The sequence below is a fragment of the Helicoverpa armigera genome, chromosome 6, assembly GCF_030705265.1.
Source record: "Helicoverpa armigera isolate CAAS_96S chromosome 6, ASM3070526v1, whole genome shotgun sequence".
NCBI classification, from domain to species: domain Eukaryota; kingdom Metazoa; phylum Arthropoda; class Insecta; order Lepidoptera; family Noctuidae; genus Helicoverpa; species Helicoverpa armigera.
In genome coordinates this window covers 427,695-452,682 of record NC_087125.1, presented here as the reverse complement: position 1 = coordinate 452,682, position 24,988 = coordinate 427,695, and the positions used below count along the sequence as shown (strand labels likewise).

Genomic DNA, 24,988 nt, shown 5'->3' with positions numbered 1-24,988 from the left:
CCCGCTCCCCGAGATTAACGAGGACTTAAGATACAATATCCGCCGACAATACTGGGCTATACTGCCTTCAATCTTACAGTAGAAAAATAACTTTAAATATTAATTGAAATTAGATAGTTGTTTTTAGCCTTAAAGTTGCTCTGTATATTCTTTATGTAGGTAATAACTATCTCAAAACTGAATAAACACCCAATATTTGTTGAAACTATCCCAGTATTTAACCCGAACGTTTAATTTCAGTCCCATACGTGTTCCCTACAAGCATGTCTAGTAACTACCCAGTTAGGCAGGCAGTTCACAAATTAAATCCGAAGTCTGACCCATGTTCCCCTAACCCTACCATTCTGTACAATACGGTTTGTTACTCCAAACTTTATTCCCGGCAAGAACTACGGACCTCGGCGAAATAACAACGTTGTATCAATAATTACTCAATCAACTCAACTCTCACTGTGAGTATTTTTCTTTAAAAATCACAAGTGGAAAGTTACTGTTATTGATATTGAAATTTCTGAAGTTCAGTGAAGTAGACGGTAAATAATAAATACTTAAATAAAATCTAGGTCGGAGTACTTTTCGAATTGCTTATATTCGAAGTTGTTTTCAATCTGGTTGTCGTTTCGATAGGTAAGTAGGTACCTATCTAGTTAGGTACCTTCGTTCTGCAGAGCATCAATAGGATTTGCCTATTGGGATGGGACCTAACCATCAAAAGCAGCAATACCTATGATTCTTACGTAGGTATATGTTGAAACAGATCACAATAACAAGTATTGTTGGAGAACATAATTATGTAGGTATAGTCTATATTTCTTAGAAAAACTACAAGGAATCCTAGGTATTTATCGTAAGGTATATGTATATCCAAGTTATTTAGAGAAGGGCTATAAAATATCAGGCTATATGATTTTCAATGTCAACACAGACGCGAAGCACAAAACTAATTTATTCCGCGACACAGACTTCAACTTAAAACTTGTGAAGAACTTCAGGACGATCATAAAACGAATACAAGTCTGAGAACAGTTTCCAACTCACTAAAGACTAAGATTTATGCTGGAAAGTGTTAAATGTAAAGTTTTCACTTATAAACCATTTTTGGACAGGTCTTGACGGGTGAACTTGGCGCTTGCCTAATCAAGAAGGATGGCATACTAGGCAGCTAAATAGGTACGTAGAATACCTATAATTAAAGGACTTCAAATAGGCTCCTAAGTAATTACCGACGATAATGGCGTGAGAATAGCCTCATCGGGAAAAAAATTATGAAGGAAGCGCGCGATTTAAAAATTGAAAATAGAATGCGGGGTCGTCAATATGGCGGTGAACACAAATCGTATATTAATTAAATCCTTACAGATGAGATTCCGTGAGACATCAATACCCACTATAACTATTTGCAGCAATAAAGCCCACTTACCTTGACAAACCAGGGACTCGTAACCAGGGTGATGCCTCGTTCCAGGATCATTGATTGTCTTGATTCATCCACCGGCGCCCGACGGACTGGTTAATAAAACTCATCTCACTCAACTCACTCACTGGGATATCAACACAGCACTACAAGGTCTCAATACACTTATTACAGCACTTATTACACGAGAATTCACAGAAATTCAACATATTTTAACTACTTAATTGTTTTAACAATGGAATTATTAACGCGGAGCGGCGTATATTCGACACAATGCGAATCGCGGCGCGAAGAGGACTATGTCCGTCCCTTGGCGGGGTGGACGGACGCCATCTATTGGTCAAGGAATGGGCGCATCAATAGACAATCAATTGCGTTACTTTTTATATGAAAGAAGCGTAGAAACGTTTTAAGATGAAAAATAACTTCGTTACATTGCCTATTTATTATTTAAAATTATATTATAATTGAAAAAAGCACGCGAAATATCTACACCGTCACCGTAACTTGTATCTTTTTCAATTTTCCGAATTCTAATTCTAATTTCAGTTTTCCAAACCTATAAGTATATTTATTGGTAGGCAATGCTAGCTGCTACACGGCATTCATTACGTACCAAAGATCCCTATCCAAGACTAAACCAGAAATCTATGAACCAGCAAGTCTAGTAAAATTCCCAAACTGTGTCCGTTGAAGCGGCACATTAGCGCTCTAACCCGCGTCCATTATGTTGGCGTGGCGTGGCGTGTTGGGGCCCCGGCTTTGCCTCACTTATTGTGGGATAAGCTGGCTCAGCCGGCCTGTTGACTTGCACACAACACCCGCTGTTAGCAAACTACGACTTCTTTACCTAACTTGAGATACTGCATTTTGTTGCTACATGTCTTCTAGAAAGATACATGAATGTATCCAACAATATTGGGTATTAACTTAAGAGTTTGTTTAGTTTATTTTTGCAGGTCTACGAACTAACTTTCAGATTACCTAAGATGTAAGGACTAGACAATATTTCTTGGATACCTAATAAGACTTGACTTGGGTATCTACTCACGTGATTGCCCTGGAGAGCAACTGGTTTTCTGCTGAACGTGAACAGAAAAAATATGATAACGTAAGTTAACATGGAAAATATATGTATTTTTTATCAAAAAGTACTGAATATATTTATCTGGCATGTTAATGTAACTTTTCGGAAACACGAAAAAGTACTGTAATGAATGTGTTATATGATATTAAATAAAAAGTTCTGTTATGAATATAAATCTTTTATTATAACCACAGTTATAATAATACATTCTTGCTTACAGACTATAACTCGTAACGAACACAGCGACCTGGCCGAACCACAGATACAACTCACAATAGATTCACCTACTTATTATGTACTCTTAGTACCCGTATCGTCACTGATTTTACATGTTAGTATTTATTTAAAGATGCACAATCACCATATTGTGGATACAAATGCCTCAGCTGTAATATTTTTTAAACTTATGTTGACTTACTGCAGATATCAACAACCTATCATCTGTTGATTTGATTACTGGAGATAGGAATCTGACACTACCTGTCTGAGGCTATTGTCAAATTCCTATCTCTAGTTATCAAGTCTACAGATGATAGTGTATTGAAATCCGCTTGTAGGGGTGGGTTATCTATTCTTCTTCAACCTGTGACTGTCGTTTCTTTTTCTTCTTCTTCTCACTCTTGGGTTCCTCAGCAGGTTGCTCTGGCTCAGCTTCCTCGGAGGGCTGGCCCTCAGACTTCTTCTTCTTTTTCTTTTTCTTCTCTGATACTGGCTCAGCCTCCTGAGTTTCATCTGCTGCCTCTTCTGTCTTTATTTTCTTTTCTTTTTTCGGTGTGACCTGTGGAGAGAAAACTGGGTTAAAGTTTGGAAGTAAAAAGCATTTTTATGAATGTTTTTTTTACATATAAATGTATAGTACATATGCACAAGAAATTCCCTAAAGACACAAAAAGAAAACGGAACTAAAATCACGCAGAAGCTACTGGACGTATTTTGATGAAACTTAGCAGTAATGTCAGAATAACATTATGCTGTTTCCCTCGGAACGCAGGTGAAATTGCAGGTGCTGAAAAATTAGCATCACTGCCATCAAAACGTACAAAAGTAATGTTTATTTTCTATAGCCTGAAAATGAATGATGGATATTGAAATAAATAAATGAACACTTACATTATTAGCACCATCCTCGAGTTTGATCTTCTTGGAGGAGACTTGCCCGGATTCGTCATCATCAGGCGAGTGCTCGCGCTTCACCGCCTTCTGGCCCAGGGTGCTGTCACCAGCCACTTGGTATTGGAACACCTCACTGTGGAGCATGGTGGAGTTTTAAAAATCGTATAGAACGTTTGTGAGACTGGGGATGGTACATTCATCTATTTTTAAAACTGAAAGATAGACCTAATATTGAAGGGAGTACAAAGAAATGAATCATAAGTAAATATTAATCAAAATAGCTGACTAAACTGACTCAAAAAGAAAAAACACATATCATAAAATACTACTCATTTCAATATCTACTTCAAGTTTGACATAAATACAAAAAAGTCACAACACTGGCATAAAGCCATCATTTGAAAAAACTGGTGGTTATAATAAAGTGGAACACTCACCTCTTGCTCTGATATTTCTCAAACTTGGCCTTAGCTTTGCCTGTTCCACTTATTCTTCTCAGGTTGCCTTCCTCTAGCAGCCTCAGTCTGTTCTCCAGCTTGACTTTGTGTTCAGCTCCTAACTCGAAGGTCACATCCTCTCCGAAGGCATCCACCCTCGTCGCCAGCGCAGCCTTAGCAGCCAACATACGCGACATCTTACCCTTATTTTTAGTACTACACTGACCTACCAACTGTGCATGGTAAATCAGACCATATTTAGGTGTGTCTTTCTTTGTCTTCAAGGCTCTGAAAAGTGCTTTCTCTGCTCCAAAGATCTGCAGTGTTGAAGCAGGGTGCTTGGCCAAGTTCATTAATGAACCAGCATGAGCGATCAACCTAGCTCCTATGTGCTCACCAATCAACACTGTTAGATTGGGTGCCATGGCCATCATTCTTGCCTTCAAGTAGTCTGTCAAATGTGTTCTGTAGTCTGTGATGGAAATGATCTCATCACACAAATTCTGAATATTCAAGATGTCATCTTCAGAAATCTCTGTGCCCATGGAGATCTCAGCTGCCTCCTTAACTTTCTCCTCTAGGTCCTCAGGCAGAATGTCAGATAAGTCTGTCTGTGAAGCGTTGTCTCGAGTACCAATTAATTTGACTATTTTGACAAACAGAGTGTTGTCAGTGATGATTTTCCCGAGTTCAGGGAAGTGCCAACCGTACCACTCTCTGCATCTCATGACATAGTTGTTTAATTCTTTGTCTAAATCGTCTAGCAGACATTGAGCTTGCACAATCATTGTGTCTATCTTGTCTGGGGAGAACTTCAGCTTATATCTGGAGAGTGAGTGGGCAAGACCGAGGGCCATAGCTGTCATCTCTTTTTTTGGTAGACCAGCAAGGAGGCTGTCCATCTGTGAGCGGATACACCTGAGCAGCTCCTGGACATTGTTGTTAGATACACACTGCAAGTCAAACTTCTCTCTGATGGCACTACCGAGCTTGGCATCTCCTACAAGGAGTTGGTCCTGTACTTCCTTGCTGATGTACTTTTTGAGAGCTTTCTTCAATGGCTTGGAGACTTTGCCCTCAATAGCTGCTGTGGTGGCTGCCAGGGCCTCAGCTGTATCCTCGAACTTTATGAAGTTCTTTAGTTTTACACTGTGGAAATGTGGCAAGTTAAAACAAAAATCTAATGATAAATTATATTATTTTAATATATTTTTATTTTAATCTACACTTTAACAATACCTCAAACTCAAATCAATCACAAAGTTAAATAATCTGCTAAAGTAATGAGAAATTCAACTTTAAGAAAGAAACAGAGTTATTAAGAAATTAAATAATAAAAAAGTTATATTATAGTAAACCATGTAACTTACACAGAAGAAGCCCCTTCGGGAGTGTTGAACTCCTGGTACAAGTCATCAATCTGTGACAACTTGGACTCATCCAGTAACTAAAACAAAACAAACAAAATATAAAGAACCCATGTACTAAAAACAATCAAACATTTTGGTCAGTGGGTTGTCTTAGCTTCTTACAGATCACAGAATATAACACAGACAAGCAGTTCTGCCAGTTTTCTAAACAAAATTGGTCTTATTACAGTTTTATTGTATTGTTAAATTAATGTACTGAATTGAGAAAGAAAAATATTAATATTTAATGGCTTTGCATCATTTCTACAGCAATAACAGCGAGAAAAAGAGTATTGAATTAGTATCCCGCAAACAGCATTTGCATATTATTATTACGAGTAAATGGGTTAACATAATACCCAAGTGTTAAAAGTAATAGGATTCTAAAGTTTAGTAAATGAAATTAATGTTTACACTGAAAGTGATAAAGAATGAGGTTATACAAGTTTTGTTGTTATCAAACAATGTACAAATATCTATCACACTACCGGGATGAGAAATAATCATATTCCTATGTATTTATGGGCATTCAGATATAATCACAAAGCCGCGTAGTAGCAATTACAAGCGAATAGATAAACCATATTGTATAAGAATGGTCATACTTAATATTCCAACATATGCACAGGCTATGAAATATTCTCCGCGAGTGAGAATCTATAAAATGTGCCATAGAGGTGAATGAATAGAATAGAGAGGTTTGATATTGTGCAATACAAATTAACCTACTTATCATGGAAATAGAAAACGTGTTTGTATTTGGAACTCATGGTCATAATAAACATTGTTCTTATGGCACTTTTTCGCAAAAATATAAATTAAAACTTAAGTTACAGTACATTTTGGACACATTCATAACTCTAACACATGGTATTAATGCGTAAATACAATGTTTTTCTCAGAAAATACAGAACGCGTTCAAGCTTATAGGTTAGAATCCACACGTGTTGATTATTACCTTGAATATGGCGTACCCCGCCGAGGTTTCGAATAACACCAACATGTTGAAGGATTACGATAACACTTTTAACAGTCCTTTTCACTTATCCGGAAATGTAATTACGTAAAACAATTACGTTAAAATAAACAGAGACGCTACACGAGCATCGCGGGGTTTTGCTCGATTGACATTTCGTGAATTTTCGTGTCTTTGACAGTGACGCACGGAAACCTTATGGTGGTGTTGCCAAGTAAAAAAAAAAAATATTGCTAATATTCTTAGGATCGTATTTTGGGTTTATTTATTTTGGATTATGTTTAAAAAAACACTACTTTGTTAAAAAATATAATACAATTGTAAAAATTTAAATTATTGCATTCGGCCTTCTATTTTCGAGATTACGAAATAGATCAAGTAACATATTTTTTCTTGTCTGCTTTAATAAATAAACTTCAAAGTATCATTTGTATAGTTCCCCTATGGTACGGTAGGTACGGTAGGGACAGCATAGACCATATACTACCTTACGAACTCCCCTACGTAGTATGTACTCCCTTATAAACCTACTTACACTCTCTATGTACTTCATTTTGTGCTTTCCCTATGTACTCTTACTTCCCTATCTACTCCCTCATGTACTCTCTTACATACTTCTTTTACGTACTCTCAATACATACTCCCTTTTAGAGTTGATGCACTGATTTGTTAAGTGAGAGTAGCTAAGGAAAGGATTTCAGTTGGTTTATTTCATGACACGAAAGTGGGCATAACTATCATCTGAACTTGAACGTAGTGAATCTTATTACAGCTGCTAATGAGGTTTAAGATGTTGCTTACGTGATGATTGACTACCTATTTCAGATAAAACTCCGCCCCTTAGACAACCCACTGACCAAAACCCTTTATCCAACCAGCAATGGGTTTCAAAATATTCCATTTTGTTTGTTCTGGAACAAGCGCGTGTAGGCGGTCTCTGAGCTGATTTAGTAACAGCGTTAAATTAAATCGAAGGAATAACTTACCAAATTAACAAGATTTCACCTTCCCCGGTGAGTTTATGAGGCAAAATCAAAATGAAGAGCACGCTTCAAAACTTATTATGAACATTAAGTGCCTTCCTCATCGTTAAGCGTATAAATATTTGCCAAATGGATTTTTGTCTGCGCGCCTCGCGTCGTCGGGCGCTACGTGGATTTGGAAATTCAATAATTCTGCATAAAGGCATGCATCCACTCGCAAGTGGGGTGAATGATTGAGCGAATGAACGAGTGAATGGATTCCATCGAGCGAAGCGGTGAGTGAACGAGCGTCTGCGTCACTCCGAGTAAGGAACGTGATTATTTTGTGTATTGGATGTTCCGATTGAAACGTAGGTATTCCGTTTATTTTCAAAACATTTTAGGCTTATACAAGAAATTGGATTGAGCTGAGCGCTTTAACATTTTTCTATACAATATTGCCTCAACGTTTTCTAAGAAATGAGCGGAAATATAAAGTGGATTCAATAAAGTTGTAAATTGGACTGTATGTTTGCGATAAGTAAGTGTAGATGCAGTCTTGTCTACTATTTGGGCCACTTCTTCGCACCCGCAGGTAGTAAGTCTATTGTGAGGGCCACTATACCTCTCTTTAAGTTGCAATTTCTAAAATCGTCTTAAAATAACTTTTTAGTTTAACAGCGTCATTCTGAAAGCTACAAATTGTGGGCACGCTGCGATTGGGCGACTAATACAATTCGATCAATCTCTATTGATGTCGCCGACACACAAACAATCGCAGGCTAACCGACGCTGGCTCACTCTATTACACTTATACACGCTTGAACGTCAACACTCGATGCTTTGTGCGGAAACTGGGTCAATTACTTTCGGAGCCTTTTCACATCTCCCACGCACCTTGGGTGCATATAAAAATGAAAATACTTCAAAGAAACTTACAGAAGGGATGTTAGGTATGAAATCTTAACGATTTTATGTTTACAGCGAGTCGTTAAAGCGGGCCGGGCTAATGTGCGCCGACGAGGGTCGCCCAGGGGAGCGATTAGCCAGCAGTATCGACAAGCGATCCGGGCGAGGGTCGGGCTATCGGATGGCTCACCGCAACACACCTGACGACTGCCAGACCCGCGTTTATGAGCCTCGGCGGTGACAGCCGGCACCGGAGATAAATGTTGCCTGTCGTTACCGCTCTCGATGCTGCCTTAGATTTGTAGACGACGATTTTCCTTTGATCTTTATAAATAGCTGCTTTCACACATAAAATCTTTAGAGAAAAACAGGGCAGGGTAACTTATTGAAAGAATTTGGGTTTTCACAAAGGGTGATAAAGGTTGAACACGCAGAAATTGCAAAACTGATAAGGTAGTTATTTATATTCTGTAACGTAATAATAAATGCGTTGGCCTACTTTTAAAGAAAACATTGGCATCCGTAGTTTGTTTACAATGTCTTTTTAGGTACACTAAAAATAAAATGTCAGTGTACAAGGTACTGAATTATATTCAAATAGCACTTGAACATTAGCTCAGACACCAAACTCCTGTTCATAAATTTCGTCACTCCCAAGTGTATCTCAGCAATATGGAAGAAAATTGCCGCCATTATGAAGCATATGGCTAGCCTAACGGCGTGCCTATAAAGCTGGCTCAGAACAGGCCGCACTAAACCCGGCCTTGTAAATAACTTACAATATCCATAGCTTATGTCACCTACGAACAATGTTTAACTTTAGTCAACACAGCGCGATTTTTCTGCGAAATATTTTAGTTTTGACGATGAATCTTAACGGGCATAATATCGCTCGATACGATAGGGCTACGTAACAAATTGGTATATCAATTTCAGGATTTAATAGGTTCCACCGTCCATTAGCGAGGTCCAATATTGCGGATACAATAGATCTTGTAAAACGCCTGGTGATTACAGACGAGGGTATAATAACTTCGGTATCTAGTGCCGGCTGGCTGTCGGAACAGCGCGCTATATTACTACTTGATTAATATTTGGATTGTGCATAGCTCTCGATATTATAAGCTTAGCACATAGATAAGTAATAGATAGATGGGTGCTTTAGATAATGGATTACAAATTGCATCAGTGCTTAAATCACTCACATTGGTATTAGAACCCATTATTGTTATGTGGTCAAAAGAGGTTGAATTTAATTTGGTAATTAACCTTTGATAGTTGTTTCAGGGCGTGCAAGCACGCTGTTAAAAGACTCATTCAGTTAATTAAAACATATCAATTTCATAAACCCAATGATCCCCATTATATCTCAATTTGACTACACCCTAAACATACCGTATGCGTGAAGCGAATAACTACAACAATTTAGGTGTTTGCCGAGTCTAACAAGCGAACTAATTAGCATCAATTCGGTTCGCGTATCGGCTGGTTATTGATTTATTTGTTAATGTTATAACGGTTCGCACCTCATTATGACGATGACCCCACAAATAAGCTGTGTCAATGAGTTTCCATTTAATTTTAAAATAATTATGTAGGCATATTTTTCCATATTCATAAAATCTATTTATATAATATGGCAAGCAAATTAATTAATTTAATAATAAAATAAAATTAGTTAAACATTAATTGTACCATTGCATTACATACCTACATATAAAAGGTGGTAAGGGATCACTAACTAACCTACCACCCTGATAGAGATATGATGAAATAATAGAAAAAAAAACTGCTATAAAAAACCGGCCCCAAAAACATTCCGAGACTGTACACCTAGATTAAACTACAAGTTTAGTGGATCATCACCTCAGTTTCCGTTCGTGGCAAGGTAAGCAAGCCATTCGTACCTTTTTTACTTGATCCGTAATCCCCAAAGCACGATTGACGCGCATCACTAATTGCTGGCCGAAAATCGGTGCCAAAGGCGCGACGTGTCGTAAACGAATAATCCCGGAACGGGGCTGCCAGATTAAACGGCTCATCTGTTTTTGGTAACTTCATGAGGTGATAATCACTGTGTTTTATGTTTCTGATGCGTTGTTAATTCATTATCTCTTAATCATAAATCCTAATCCTTGGTAAGTAAATAGAAGACATAAATAAGTAGAGGACGTAACTTAACCGTCAAATCCGTAGCGGACCCCAATCGGGGTCTGCAAATCAGTCATACACCTAATTAATTACGCTCATATTTATTTTCTTTCCAATCAAACCGCATTTGTGAGTACTAAATAAAATACCTAAATAAATTTAAATTATTTTAACGCATTCAAACCTTTCATATTTAGCATCCCGTTAGAAATATACCTTTTTAAAATCCAATCGTAATTACCGGGAATTCTGATCGAACTCGCCATGTTTGTTTACATTAGTTGTTTTTTTAAATTTGAAGACGCATAGACAAGATGGCGACGGTGAAAGAAGTTTTGCATCGAATGATCCGATTCGTTAAAATAAAGAATCGATTTAATAATTTGATATTATAATATTACTAAATTGCACTTTTGTATACTTACCATAATCTGAAAATAAATTTGGAAAAGTAAAATGACTTAATTTATTTATTTTGAAAAAAAAAGCTAGAAAATCAGTGGTAGAAAATACGTTGTAGCCGGAATAAAAAACATCTTCGGTTTTTAGGGTTTCTGAAGACGGCAAATGAAGACTTACTTATTTCTTCGGGTGTTTTATGTGCAGAATTCCTGTAGACCTGCCAAACTTAATGGCGATTCGTTACTTCCAACTTTTTAACTGAGCGGCAAAGCTGCTTGACGAGAGCTGTAGTTAGGTGTGGTTATCGCAAAATTTTATGACGATTTTATTGTTTGAAAGGGCAAATAGGTAGTCGGAAGTGCTACTCGCTGTTCATCGAAAGCTGGTCCAAGATGGAAAGATGGCCGCCGCCGACTTATTTTTAATCGACTTCCCAAAAAGCGTAGGTTCTCAATTCGACCGTTTTTTTTGTATGTTTGTTACGCGATTACTCAGCCATTTATTTATCGATTTTGATGATTTTTTACTTTCGAGGTGGTCCCATTATCAGGTCAGGTTCTGATGGTGGAAACCTTGAGAAATCGAGGGCTACTTTCGAAAGTTGCAGAAATACATAGGGTGAAATCTTATCACTCTGGTGTTTGCCTGGTAGCACTATTCAACAGTGAAGGTTTTGAGCTGACCTGATGATGGAGACCAGTGAAGGTCGAGGGAACACGACAACTGAATATTTAAACTTTCTCGTGTTTGGGCTTATAATATATTATTCGTATTAACGAGGCTTCTGAAACCGTGAAGGTTTGGAGCTGACCTGATGATGGAGACCAGAGAAGGTCGAGGAAACTCGACAACCGAACTTCTCTCGTCTCCATCATCAGGTCAGATCTAAACCTTTACTGTTCCATAGTGTTATCAGACATACATCTGAGTGTCAAGTTATAACCTTATCTATGCTTACAATTTTCGAGAGCTGCCTCGATTTCTCAAGGTTTCCATCATCAGATCCTGGACCTAATAACAAATATGGGGAATATAAAACAACAAAAACAAACATCCAAATTGAGAACCACCTCCTTTTTTGAGATTCGGTTAAAAATATTTGGTGACTTTAAAATCAATCCATTATTATTATTGTTTCTCATCATCAAATAAGTACATGACTTTGGTAGTTACAAATTGCATTATATTTCAGAACGCCAGGCTTACCCTCAGCCGAAACAAAAATCTTAGAATTGTTGAGAAATAATATAAGAATAAATTAAAATTCCGTAATAGGTAATAAAAATTTAATTAAAGTTTTTCGTAGAGGAACCTTTGTGAGGGCACGCGCGGCGGATCTAGCAATAGGTACTTGCGATCGATGCTTATCGCGCGCGGCTCCTGCGTCTACTGACTAAAAACAAAATGTCGGCGCGCCCGTCGCTGCGCGTTCGTGGCGCGTCGGCGCGCATTCGCGTAAGCTACGAACGCCCCGCCCCTTCCGTCTATTCTAGGAAACGAGCGGGAACGCGAGTTTGTCGGCGTCCAGAAATGCGCGGGGTAATTCGATTTGCGACATACTCCCCCTCTAGTTCGGGAGAGCGTCCTCGCTCCTGGACTAGCTCATTGCCCGAGCGTTTCGGACGTCCGCGACGTCGTTTGGGTCGAACAGGATTGGGTGGTACTGCATTACCTGTACCAGTGTCCACGAACGGTGTTATATCCTGTGTATGATACTTACCGAGACTGTCGGCCGGATTTTCTGTTGGCGAGATAAAGGTAGTCGGGCTAACCATGGGCGTAGCGAGGTACGGGCAGGGAGGGGCAGCTGCCCCCCCCTGAGCGGGATGCGGGTCGAGCGAGCGAGAGCCGCGAGAGGCGAGGCATTAGACATGGGCAAAATGTGTCATTGAAAAGAAAAGATAGATATGCATCTTTCAATCACTGGGATATGAATCACTCTTTCAGGTACCTTTTGTCATGAAACACACATGACATATTATTTTTGTATTTATCAAGAAACAAAAAGTTAAGTACGTTTGGGCTAAGTTTTACGTAATATTTGGTTTAAGTCCGATAAAAATTTCACGCTCGCTTCGCTCGCGTATTCAGAAACTATATGCATTTATTTTTGCATTTGTCAACAAACAAAAAGATACGTACGTTTGGGCTAAATTTTACGTAATACCTATTTGGTTTAAGTCCGATAAAAATTTCGCGCTCGCTTCGCTCGCGTATTCAGAGATTATATGCCCTTACTTTTGGCATTTGTCGTGTGTGTGATTGTTTATTTTCTGTACCTGAAAATATATACCTCTCAAATTAAGGGATTAACAAGTTTGAGATTAACGGCTCAAGATACAAAAAATCGGAGGGCCCTCGCCTTCCCCCGGGGGATAGGTTGACTGCTGCCCCACCCTGAGGCCAAAGCTGGCTACGCCCATGGGGCTAACCCTTTTTGTGATCACGTAGGGTCCGTCGCGTTTGGGAAAGAATTTCGCGGTCAGACCTTTACTCCCTTGACTAAGGGCATGGGTCCGGACTAATACTTTGTCACCTACCTTATATTTGGGACTAGGTCTACGTGCTTGATCAGCAAACCTCTTGGATTGATCTTGTTGTCCTTCTACTCGCTCTCGAACCGCAGCCAGGTTAGAAATAAAGCTCCTTAAGTAGGGAGTGATCTGAGGAAGGAAGTTCTCTTTATCGAGTATGGCTCTCAAATCATGACGGGCTTCGGTGGGGGATCTCATCTCTCTGGCAAACATCAGAAATGCGGGAGTAGCACCGGTGGTTCTACAAACGGCGCTATTCAGGGCAAAACGGATCACCGGTAGCTTCGCTGGCCAAGAACCATGGTCATTCTCCACGAGTTGGGCGAGCTGCACCTTTAAATCGCGGTTTTTCCGTTCAGCGGGGTTTGCCTCTGGATGGTAAAGTGGTACAAAATTTTGTTTTACCCCTAAGATAAACATACATTGTTGCATGACTGCCCCAACAAATTGTACGCCGTTATCGGACGTTACCCTGCGGGGTAAACCATACCGAAGGAAGTATTCTTCGGTTAGCACTCGTGCGCAAGCTTCAGCAGTCGCCTCCTGCAGGGCAAAAAGTTCTACCCACCTGGTAGCGGTGTCTTCAACCAGAAGAATCCATCTCTCACCGTTTTCACCTTCAGGTAGGGGACCGAAAAGGTCAACAGCTAAGACCTCATTGCGTTGCTGTAACACTGGCGTTTGGAGCAGTCCGGGGGGCTTGTTATTGGCAGCCTTGTATCGCTGACAATCTACACAAGCCTTCACATAATCTGTAACGATCCTCCGCATCCCAGGGAAATAGAAAGACTGAGCGATCTTGAGGTAAGTGCGATCGATCCCAGAATGTCCCGCTAGGGGGGAATCATGGCACTCCTTGAGGATCTCAGGACGAAGGGAGAGAGGAATGACGAGCTGAGGAGACTCACTATCCGAATCAGGGTTGTATCGGTAAAGTACTCCTAGGGATAACAGGTATCCGCGTTCTGTCCATCTCCGTGACGCTACTTCGTCGGTACTTTCCATATCGGTGAAGATCTTCTGAATCTCCGGGTCGGCAAGCTGTTCCCGCCTTAACTCTTCGGGGCTCCTAGCGGGAATGTCGACAATCACTGTGCAGATACCGCAAGAGTCGCGGGTATCTGGTGAACATATAGGCCTACTCAGTGTGTCTGCCACTACATTCGCCTTTCCCGGGGTGTACTGATACTGAATATCGAATGACTGAAGTTTAAGAGCCCACCTTACTAAGCGTCCTGTAGGGGATTTGAGCGTCATAAGCCAACGGAGGGGTTGGTGATCGCTACCTATAATTACGGGATGTCCGTCTAAGTAGCACCGAAATCGCTCTACAGCCCATACGACGGCTAGAGCCTCTCGCTCAGTGGTCGAATAATTTCGCTCAGCGGCGGTCAAAAGACGGCTGGCGTATTCGATGGGTCTTTCTTCCTTATCCTCCCCCTGGAGCAAGACGGCTCCCAGCGCATAATTGCTAGCGTCGGTGCGGAGGATAAAAGGGCGATTGAAATCTGCCTGAACTAACACTGGAGCTGAAGTCAAAAGTCGCTTCAGGTCGTGAAAAGCAGAGGATTGCGTTGTACCCCAGGTCCAAGTCTGACTTTTCCTAGTTAATCTAGTCAGAGGTTCGGCCACGGCCGAGAAATTCGGGATGAATTTGCGGAACCACGAGCAGGTCTGCAAGAAGGTTCGTAGATGCTTCAAGTTGTTGGGTTCATGCATATCCAGAACGGCCTTGACCTTGTCAGGGTCAGGTGAGATTCCCTGTTGGGTAATAACATGGCCCAAGTACTGGACACTCCCCCTGGCGAATACGCATTTATCTCGATTCACCCGCAACTTGAATTCTCGAAGGCGACTGAAGACAGACCGGAGATCCTCTAGATGCTGCTGAAAACCTTCGGAGATGATCAGGAGGTCATCCAAATAGGCCAGGATGGTGACGTTGGCTAGAGATGAGCATGAGCGCAGACGATCGATCAACCTCTGGAACGTCGATGGCGCGTTCTTCAGTCCGAAAGGCATACGCTTAAAGCGAAAAGTTCCCAGTGGGCTGATGAAAGCGGTCTTATCTCTATCTTGCTCATTCACACTCACCTGCCAGTAACCTGACCTAAGGTCCAGGGTACTCATATAGCAATCCCTCTTCGTTGATTGTAATAGTTCGTCAATCAACGGCATAGGATAATGGTCGGTTTTGGTAACAGCATTTAAGCGCCTGTAATCTACACAGAAGCGTATGCTGCCGTTGGCCTTAGGAACTAGAAGAGCAGGAGAACACCATGCAGACTCACAGTCTTCAATGATGTCGTCCTTGAGCATCTTCTCGATTTCTTGACGCATAAGTTCCTTCTTGGCCGGGGTCAATCGGTACGGTGGTACCGAGATAGGAGGGTGCTCACCTGTATCAATGCGATGTTCAGCATAGGGGGTAGGCTCTCCCCCTAGCTGGAAGATGTCCCCATTGTCCACCAAGGTCTGCTCCAGCAGGTCCCGTTCCGGTTGGGTTAATACTGTACCTTCATCTTCCCGGAGTACATCCGCGGAGGAACAGGAAAGCTGTGGCAAGATGGAGGGTTCGAACTGCATTGGGTACTCCAAGTGGCGAGTCTCTGAAAAGCACCAACGTTTCCTAGCAAAATCCATTATTAATGAAGCTGCCAAGAGGAAATCCATGCCCAGTAATGTCTCATTCTGTCGTGCATCCGGAAGGATGAGGAAGGGTGCCTGAACCACCTTTCCCTCCAGGTGCACGTCCAGAGTAGTCATTAGGACGTCAAGCTCGCGCGCGTGTCCGTCAGCGAGTTTGATACGTCTTCGCGCCGGTTGAAGCGGATGACCCTTGCGACGTAGGAGGATGTGCAGCGTGTGGCCCGCAATACAAATTTTAGCACCGGTATCAACTAACGCGGTTCCCGACGCGCCTAATATTTTTATATTAAAAATTGGTCGCGAAACTACCCCGAGTTTATCATGGTTACCGTCACCGGCGCGCGTGCTCTCATCACAATATATTGTGTCACTACACACCTTAATATCTAATTTATGCCTAAAACAATTGCAAGAACAAAAAGAATCACTAAACAAATTACAAGCATATTGGTTACACCCCTCTATATAGCGGGCGTCATTACACATATTAAAATAATGCGAAGAATAGTCGTCGTCGGCGTCATCGCAACATAAAATGTTTTCCGGTACAATGGTAGATAATTGGCGCTTGCACCCTAATTCACAATGAGCGTTATCAATAATCATGTTATCCTTGCTATTATTCTTCGTAACATATTCGTGGTAACATTTCACCACGTTGCTGGTCAAGTGAACGTCCGCAAACTCTTTATTTAGTTTTAAGTTATTAATTGAGCACGTACGATTTTGTTTACGTAAATAACGCGAATCTAATTTTTGTTTAGATGGTTGCTCGTTTATGCGCGGACTATCACATGACCCGCTATTCTGTTGAACACAATTGTTATTAGAAAATATGTTCGAATGCGACGTCGACTCTATACAATTTGCAACGTAACTATTATTACTTATATTATGATTCGACTGTTGCGTTGATTTAGAATAAGAAACACATCGCGGGGCAATGCTATAAAAACTTTGTTCGTTGTTGCATTGTTTACAGTTTTCACGAGTCACATTTTGTGTACCGCACTGATAACACGACACCGGATTATTATTAGTCTGAGCAGCTGACTCACCTGTGCCTGTTGACTTACGGCACTGTTCCTTTCGGTGTCCGAATCTTCTGCAGGACACGCAGAATGGCCGCGATGCAGGTCTCGATGACGCCGGTGATGACGTATGCGTCTGCTCCTGACGTGTTGTGGAGGCGGGCGCTCGCTCGGGCGGAGGGCGCGGCGCGCGCGGCTCGCGCGGCGTCGGCGCTGTCTCGTCGCGAGGGGAGCGCGGGCGCGCGGGGAGAGGGCGCGCGGGCGCTTGAAGCGGGCCTCCGCCGCCGTCGTTGCGTCGCGCTGCGGGTGCTCCGTGCGGCTCGGCGCGTGCATTGCTGTACATTGCGGGCTGTTTGGCCGCAGTGTTCTTCGGTGCGGAGTAGAGCGCTTCGCTCTTTGTTGACTCGGCGATAGTTTCTTCGATAATTCTCGATTTATTCAGAAGTTCAGAGAAATTATTAAACTCTTCGCGACGTAAGCGTTTTCGAATTTTGCGATGAAGTAGGCCGTAAACCATATCGAGCTGCACCTTCAATGATAGGTCGCCCGCTGGTAGGCGCGATAACAGCGCTCGGCTCTTCGCTATGAAAATGTCTGTTCGAACATCCTCGGCCTGTTCGATTCTAAACAATTCTCGGTATATTTTGTTCTCGGGGCGGCGATCTCCGTATGCGTCGCGTAGGTATTTTATTACGTCATTCCACGACGAAACTTCGGAACGAATGCTCTGCCACCAGGTCGCTGCGTCGTCTGTCAGCAGCATGGACATGCCTTTTATGGCCACATCGTCATAAATATTGGTGCACTCTTTGTATGCCTCAATGGCGTCGATGAACGTTTCCACGTTTTCCTTCGCCGATCCGGAGAATCTCGACGTGCATCGAGCGAAGTTGCCGGTCCTCTCTGCCGCGCTCGGCGTTGGTGCCGGTGATGCGGTCGGGGTGGACGCCGTCGCGGACAGGCGCTGCAGCATGCGCTCGCACATATCCGCGTTGGACTGCTGGATAGTCGTCAGCAGTGCGGTAAAGTTGTCGCGAGACATGGTGACGCTGTCGTTGAGGTCTTCGGCGTGCGAGCCATTGAGTGATTGCCGTTGGCGCGTTCGCGGCATTTTAAACGGACACTATGGTACTCGAACACGTACACGAACAATAACTACACCAATTGTTTATACTTAACACCAACTATAGTAGGTATAAGGCCCTAAAGTTGGGACGCCATCTTTCGTAGAGGAACCTTTGTGAGGGCACGCGCGGCGGATCTAGCAATAGGTACTTGCGATCGATGCTTATCGCGCGCGGCTCCTGCGTCTACTGACTAAAAACAAAATGTCGGCGCGCCCGTCGCTGCGCGTTCGTGGCGCGTCGGCGCGCATTCGCGTAAGCTACGAACGCCCCGCCCCTTCCGTCTATTCTAGGAAACGAGCGGGAACGCGAGTTTGTCGGCGTCCAGAAATGCGCGGGGTAATTCGATTTGCGACAAGTTAAAAATTATTACGAATGACGCAACACCATAATAAATACATATAAAAAAAATGCTAAAAACTTTCATAAAACTTGAATATCTTTTTTCTTAACAACAAAAACAGATTGAACCTATAATTAAAAATTAATAAATAAAATTGAAATAAGTTGCTATTGAAAAAATAAAATAAAATTGTTATTCGATTATTTATAATAAATATCCGATTTAGGTATCGAATGCACACCGCTGATTGAAAAAAAAAAACTCTATTCCAAAGTCTGTGGTCTGTGTGGTGTCTGTGTTCTACTTCTTGTCTGTGACTTTGATCTTGTAAATTGTTCATTTTTTTATTGTGTATTTTATGTGCTGATTGTTTAGTTATTGAACATAAATAAGTGCACGAAATGTGTTGCAACGGATTGAAAATGTTATAAATATGACGTTTGTGTTGTGTTTGAGAAAGTGATGCGATTATTAATTGGTAAGTTTTCACCAAATTTGAAATGCCTAACTTTTCGATAGACTTAAAAACTCCGTAATTATTATCTTTTTCTGAATTAACTGACCCCATTTGACCTTCACACGTTGTTGTCAAATAAGTGAGCTCTAAAGTTATAGTTAAAATACTTCTGATCAGGCATTACGGACTTAGAATTTATATGTTGAAAGTTAGTACAAATTTTTGACTTCCATGTCGCGATTCAAAATATCCCGCCGAATCAACGGTAAAGTCATATGTCAAAACCTTGTCGAGCAGAGGGGTTAATATCACTGATAAAAAATCATCAACATGAATGATATGCTGATATCTGAAGAAGTACCTATATAAAGTTTTTTTTTATTTCAACTAGCATTACTAGCAACCCTGTCCTGCAGACAAATCGCGCTCTGCTTGTGGACTCGTCTCAAATGTAAGCGCTTCTTCAATTAGGAAGAGCTTTACCTATGATATTTAGTCTATCGGAAAATGACCGTCCTAGTAATGGAATGAAGACTTGAAGTACATGATTACTTATGTCATTTAATAGTTTTACCACATTCCCTTACAATCAACAGAGAACAAACTATTGGATATTGTAATTTGTAAAGAGATAAACTTCTGTGTGTGGGCTTAGCACAGACCCACGCTGCTACCATTTTTGTTACAGAAGGCCTAGATTAAGAGATAACAGTGATTAAACTTACATACCTACCTACACAATGTAAACCCACTCACAATATCATAAAGACCATTCCGATTTACTTACTAGGACTACTTGGTTCTATTACTTGGTGGATGACGTACCTACGTGTCCTTCGAAAAACTTAACTCACTATTTTTGATAGAATTGCCATCTACACTAGGTTTTGATTTCACGAATGATTGCCTTATAGTAATAAATACTGTATTTGCATTGTCTGAACTAAAACTATACCTACCTATCTAGAACTACCAACTCAATGTTTAAACGAGATTACTTGTGTGGACACTTCAGAGGACATGGACGAATAGTTCTAAGAACCTAGCTAATCTTTTGTCTAGACTGTTACCGTCTTCACGCCATTATATTATGCGCGTATAGAGCTATTCTACTTAACTACGCTTTCATGGATTAAACATTTCTCAACTAAGTAGAATAAGTATTTCGGTACAATGAGAACTGGCCAGCAGATTTTCAAAACGAAGTCCTAGGTATATAATGGTAGATACTGCTAGCATAAATTATCCAAACTCTTAGGAAAATGAACCTATGTTCAGTTTGACAAAACTCTTAACACTTAAAACAGCGTAATATACTCCAAAAAACACTCGTTCTGATATTACCATTTCGTTTGTCCCTTTTTATTATTTGTATGAATGTAGCAGCTATAGCTATGAGAACAACATTGACATCTACCTATAAACTTTATGTAACATGGGAAGACCAAAACTGCACACGTAAAGCTTACTTACACTTAAACCGACCGTACATCGAATGTCCTGCGAGTCGTACGAGCGATTTATGGGTCACTAAGCGACCCGCAGGGACGCTGACTTCACTGAACCGGCAATATGCCCCAGTGTGCTCCGATGTGCTTATCTTACCTCTGTTGTTTCGCTACTACTTGCTACTTCGGTAAGATGGCACGGGTGTACCTGTAGCATATTTAGATGCGTCACACATTTTAGTATGCTTCAAGTTAACTTCAGAAACTTATTTTTTTTGGCAAAATCTTTATTAAGTTGAAGGTAGCCTGAATGATGTCTTTGTATAAAAAAGCGGTCCTGCAGACCTAACTTTCTGTTAAATAAATAAATAAGATTAACCCTGCTATTTCTATTCCCAAGATTTCCATCAATAAAAAAATAATAAACACGTCATCTAGCATATTGTTTAGTAAAGTTTTCAGTCCATAAAATAAGTAATAGTTGCCCGAATAAATACATCAAAGGCGCGCGAGCGTTGACGGGGGAAACAATAAAAGTCGTCGTTAATCTCATTCTCACTCCACACAAACACTATTTTCACCAAGAATTTATTTAGGGACCGAAATTCTTTCACGCAAGATTTTTTTCTTAAGTTTTAAACATATAACTTGCTATGCCAAACGATTTCACCCCTCCGTGGCTTCTGACCTTATGCACCTCATCACTTGGACATGACTTTTTCATCCTCACGAGTAGGGTTATGTCATGAGGTTAAAAATTCCTTGACCTTCCACAAGAAACGAACGCAAAAATATTTTCTCAAATCCAACCCGGAGATAAGCGAGGTCAAACCAAGTCTTCTTTTGATATATGTAAGTAGGTAGCTAGATTAATCTTTACATTGAACAAATAACCGGATAACTTCTAACAAAACCACCCAGAGTCTGTCAAAACATATTTAAAACGTCATGTTAAGAGCGTCAACACGAGACGTAGTTACCTACGTTTATTTGATCCAATCAGCATCTGGGGAGGTTTGAAAAGTTTGCTCAAGTTTAATCTTTACATGAGAGAGCGGTTTATTGAATTCTCGGCGGGAGATACCATTATCTACATGCAAACATCGATGCTTGTTCAGTTCACTCTAACTTCGGGAATATGTTCCATAGATAGCTATTGATGATCGTTCGATAACTGAGTCAAAAATGTCATCTAATCTATTGTGTTTTCAAGGTTTTATACAATTCAGCTTCTATTGGATTTTAAGCTGAAGTCTCAGTCTACAGTCAGTCAAAGACAATAGGTATCTCGAATAATCAATCGCAAAGCCGAGACTTAGCCCCAGACTTTTAATTGTTCAATAAAATATAATTGAAATCCACCGATATTCGTAGGTACACTAATTGGCATCGATCCCTTCTTTCTGATATTGTAGTCAGGTCAGCTGGGCCTATTGAAGTAACTATTACTGTCTTATTCAAAGCCTATTGTTATGTTTTCCTTGAAAATATCTCGTTTAACATTGATGGAATCATCGAAGGTACTCGTAGTGAAAGATTCACTGTCTAAAACCGATCTTGAGGCATGGTAACACATTACGTTTTAATTGGACTCTCATACCACAGCACGACCATATTATGGAGCCATTCACGGTATTTAACTAACCGTAATAGCAATGCGAACTCCTGCCATTTATCATAACATGAACATCATAAACATAGGGGACTCACGCAGCACACTCGCCCTCTCATTACTAGCACAAGTTAATTCAGAAATTCCTCAAGTTAGTCGCGAGGGGCGTGTGATTAAACTTCTCCTTAATAAAACATCTGACAGGAGGACCGAGGGGCCAGGGGTGAGGGGGGCTCAAAGGGGACAGGTTAGCGTATGAATTAAACGAACTTTATAAATGAGAAAAAAGTATTTTTGGTCTTGTATCTCGCAAAATAAAGACACTAAATGACATGAATTGTTCTGGCAATCATGAATTCGAACTTTATAAAAAAATACCTACATAATTATGTGACAGTAATTTGGTTGTTGTGATATTTACAGAGCAGCAGCTACTTAATTACTGCCCCAAATTGGCATTCGTTGGTGAGTATTTCCAAAGGCTTTGATTCCAGGATAAGTTTACAATCTTTGTTGCAACAATTTCATAGATTACAATTGTTATATTTGCGTAAGTTACCACCTTGACGTCAACAGCAACGCTCTATAGAGGCTTCATACCCGAAGGTAGCAGCATTCTTCTCCAAGGTATGGAAGTACGTGACAACTTTGCCGTTGCTAACTAAATTATGGTCTGCGTCCTTTCTGTTACTTTGCTAAGTCTTAAGAGCGGAAGGGAGGTAAAAATGTTGCCTGTATAGAATTTATTACGCAGAGAGAAATATTACGATCCACATTTAACTACCTCTATACAACAAAAATGCATTCTGTTTTAGCGCTGAGATTTTATTTACATAATTATGTAGTGGTTTTAATTCATCAACGAAAATATCACAATAGAAGAACTGGCATTCCATTTTGCTCGAATTGCCACAGGAACTTATACTCCCACAAAAACAATACCTTCATGGAAAATAGTTTTGGAATCCGATGTTGATTGCGGTATAACTGCGTCGCACCGGTCGCGTCGCACGCACGACGCGCGTGTTTTGTTGCGTCGGTCGGAACTCGTGCAATGGCGGCCATGCCTATAACTCTGTCAACAAGCTTTTTGTTCTTTCGTTTTTCAGTTCCCAGTTATTGTGGGTATTCATCGGAGTGTAAGATTGGAATATTTTTGCAATTTAAAATTGATACTCAAAGAAAGATGATGTCTTTTTGAAGAGGGTTAGGGAAATACAAAAACGGTGACAAGCTTTTTTGTCATAAATCCCGTGACAACACAAATAGGTAAATTTGTGATTTTGCATGTTTTAAATCAAAAGTCAAATGTTTTTATTTCAAATAGGCCTTTGCAGGCTCCTATGAAAAGTCACACTATTTGCACGGTTCCAAATAAAACTAGGGATCCGCTCGTTATAAACATGGCAAAATAAACGATTTCATTTCATTTCATAGAAGAGTGTTGTAGTCAGTCAAAATAAATGTATATAATACAGAATTATGTTTAAACTATTAGGGATTAGGTGCTACGATCTGACAGGATTCCATTTTACAATTCCTCTAAACATCAAAGGTTTGTTTGTAGTTTAGTAGCGGATAACAGCACGTTATAAGCCTGATGTATTCTGCACCGGCTGGCGGAACACATAATCTGTGTTAATTAGCGAGTTCTAGCAACTTACAAACAGATTTACATTCACGTTGCAAATGTAGATATGTACAATATGAACATACACATTACAATCGTAGGTCAAAAGATAGACCGCTGTTGGTCTTATTGTCACTAGTGTCACTTTAAGTACAATTTTCAGGCAAATAGGTCTATGATTAAATAAAGAAATCTCCTCGTTTAAGTACATATTTTACGAATAAATACATTTGACATCTTTCACCATTATGTATATCTACGCTTCAAGAATCCAGTCTCAAACATCAAAACTTCTTGAAGACAATTACCTTTAGCAGTAACATCGATCTATTGACAATATTTGCTCAAAAGCAAGCATTTGAGAGAGCATACATGCTGGAGGTCTCAAATTGCTCGCGACTGTACTTTGTTCCCAAACTTGGTGCAATTCGCGAGAGGCAATATTGACTGCCTTCGATTGTACCTCGTGTTCGCGTAAAACTAATTGTATTCTACTTCAAGATAAGTTTCTAATGGAATATGTTTTAGTTTAGACAATGCATGCGGGTTTTTGATGTCTACAGAATATAAAATAGAGATTTTGTTTTTTAGTTCATCGATTTTTGTGTGAAAACTGTCTGTCTATCATTTGACAATGTGTAAACAATGGCCGCTGTGGGAACTCCACAAAAGCCGATCAAAAAGCTGAAATAAGTTATGACATCCTCGATTTCAGCTATGATTTATATACTGTACTCGAACTATTCAAATATCCAACAGTTCAACGAAGTTTATTGCCTAAACATGGTAAAATGATCAAACTGGTTACTATATTGAAAATATAATTTTATTTTCCAAATATGGGTATACATCATCATCCTCCGAGCCTTTTCCCAATCATGTTGGGGTCAGCTTCCAGTCTAACCGGATTCAGTTGAGTACCAGTGCTTTACAAGAAGCGACTGCCTATCTGACTTCCTCAACCCAGTTACCCGGGCAACCCGATACCTCTTGGTTAGACTGGTGTCAGACTTACTGGCTTCTGACTACCCGTAACGACTGCCAAGGATGTTCAATGACAGCCGGGACCTACAGTTTAACGTGCCATTCGAAACACAGCCAGTGGTGTCTAAGATATACTTAGAAAGTACATACAAACTTAGAATGCAACTTGCATTGGTACTTGCCTGACCTGGGATCGAACCCGCGCCCTCACACTTGAGAGGTTGGTCCTGTACCCAATAGGCCACCACGTCTTTTTAATACCAAATATGGGTATACATAGGACTTAAAATATAATAAAACTCATACATGCAGTAAC

The 24,988-nt window shown here is 40.5% G+C and overlaps 2 protein-coding genes across 2 annotated transcripts in view; both read right to left on the bottom strand.

Moving 5' to 3' along the window:
* LOC126053468 (dynein intermediate chain 3, ciliary) overlaps positions 1 to 1,673 on the bottom strand; it is a 235,617-nt gene extending 233,944 nt beyond the window's left edge. The window contains exon 1 of the mRNA XM_049852405.2: positions 1,421 to 1,673. Within this exon, the coding sequence (XP_049708362.2) occupies positions 1,421 to 1,471 (51 nt within the window). The 5' untranslated portion in view covers positions 1,472 to 1,673. The remainder of the gene's footprint in view (positions 1 to 1,420) is intronic.
* Positions 1,674 to 2,658: 985 nt separating this feature from the next.
* On the bottom strand, positions 2,659 to 6,614 carry LOC110376989 (nucleolar protein 58). The gene is made up of 5 exons (XM_021335660.3): positions 6,419 to 6,614; positions 5,422 to 5,498; positions 4,052 to 5,200; positions 3,612 to 3,747; positions 2,659 to 3,279 (listed from the first exon to the last, which is right to left on the bottom strand). The coding sequence occupies exons 1-5, from the start codon at positions 6,461 to 6,463 to the stop codon at positions 3,070 to 3,072; spliced, it is 1,617 nt and encodes a 538-aa protein (XP_021191335.2). The 5' UTR covers positions 6,464 to 6,614; the 3' UTR covers positions 2,659 to 3,069.
* Positions 6,615 to 24,988: the final 18,374 nt, after the last annotated feature.

What these genes read in the sequence shown, in the direction of transcription:
- LOC110376989 (XM_021335660.3), bottom strand. Translation starts at nt 6,463, where the DNA reads ATGTTGGTGTTATTCGAAACCTCGGCGGGGTACGCCATATTCAAG. An exon ending in CCCGAAGGGGCTTCTTCTGT is followed by an intron (nt 5,201 to 5,421) that starts GTAAGTTACATG and finishes ACATTTCCACAG; the next exon opens with TGTAAAACTAAAGAACTTCA. An exon ending in TCGAGGATGGTGCTAATAAT is followed by an intron (nt 3,280 to 3,611) that starts GTAAGTGTTCAT and finishes TTCTCTCCACAG; the next exon opens with GTCACACCGAAAAAAGAAAA.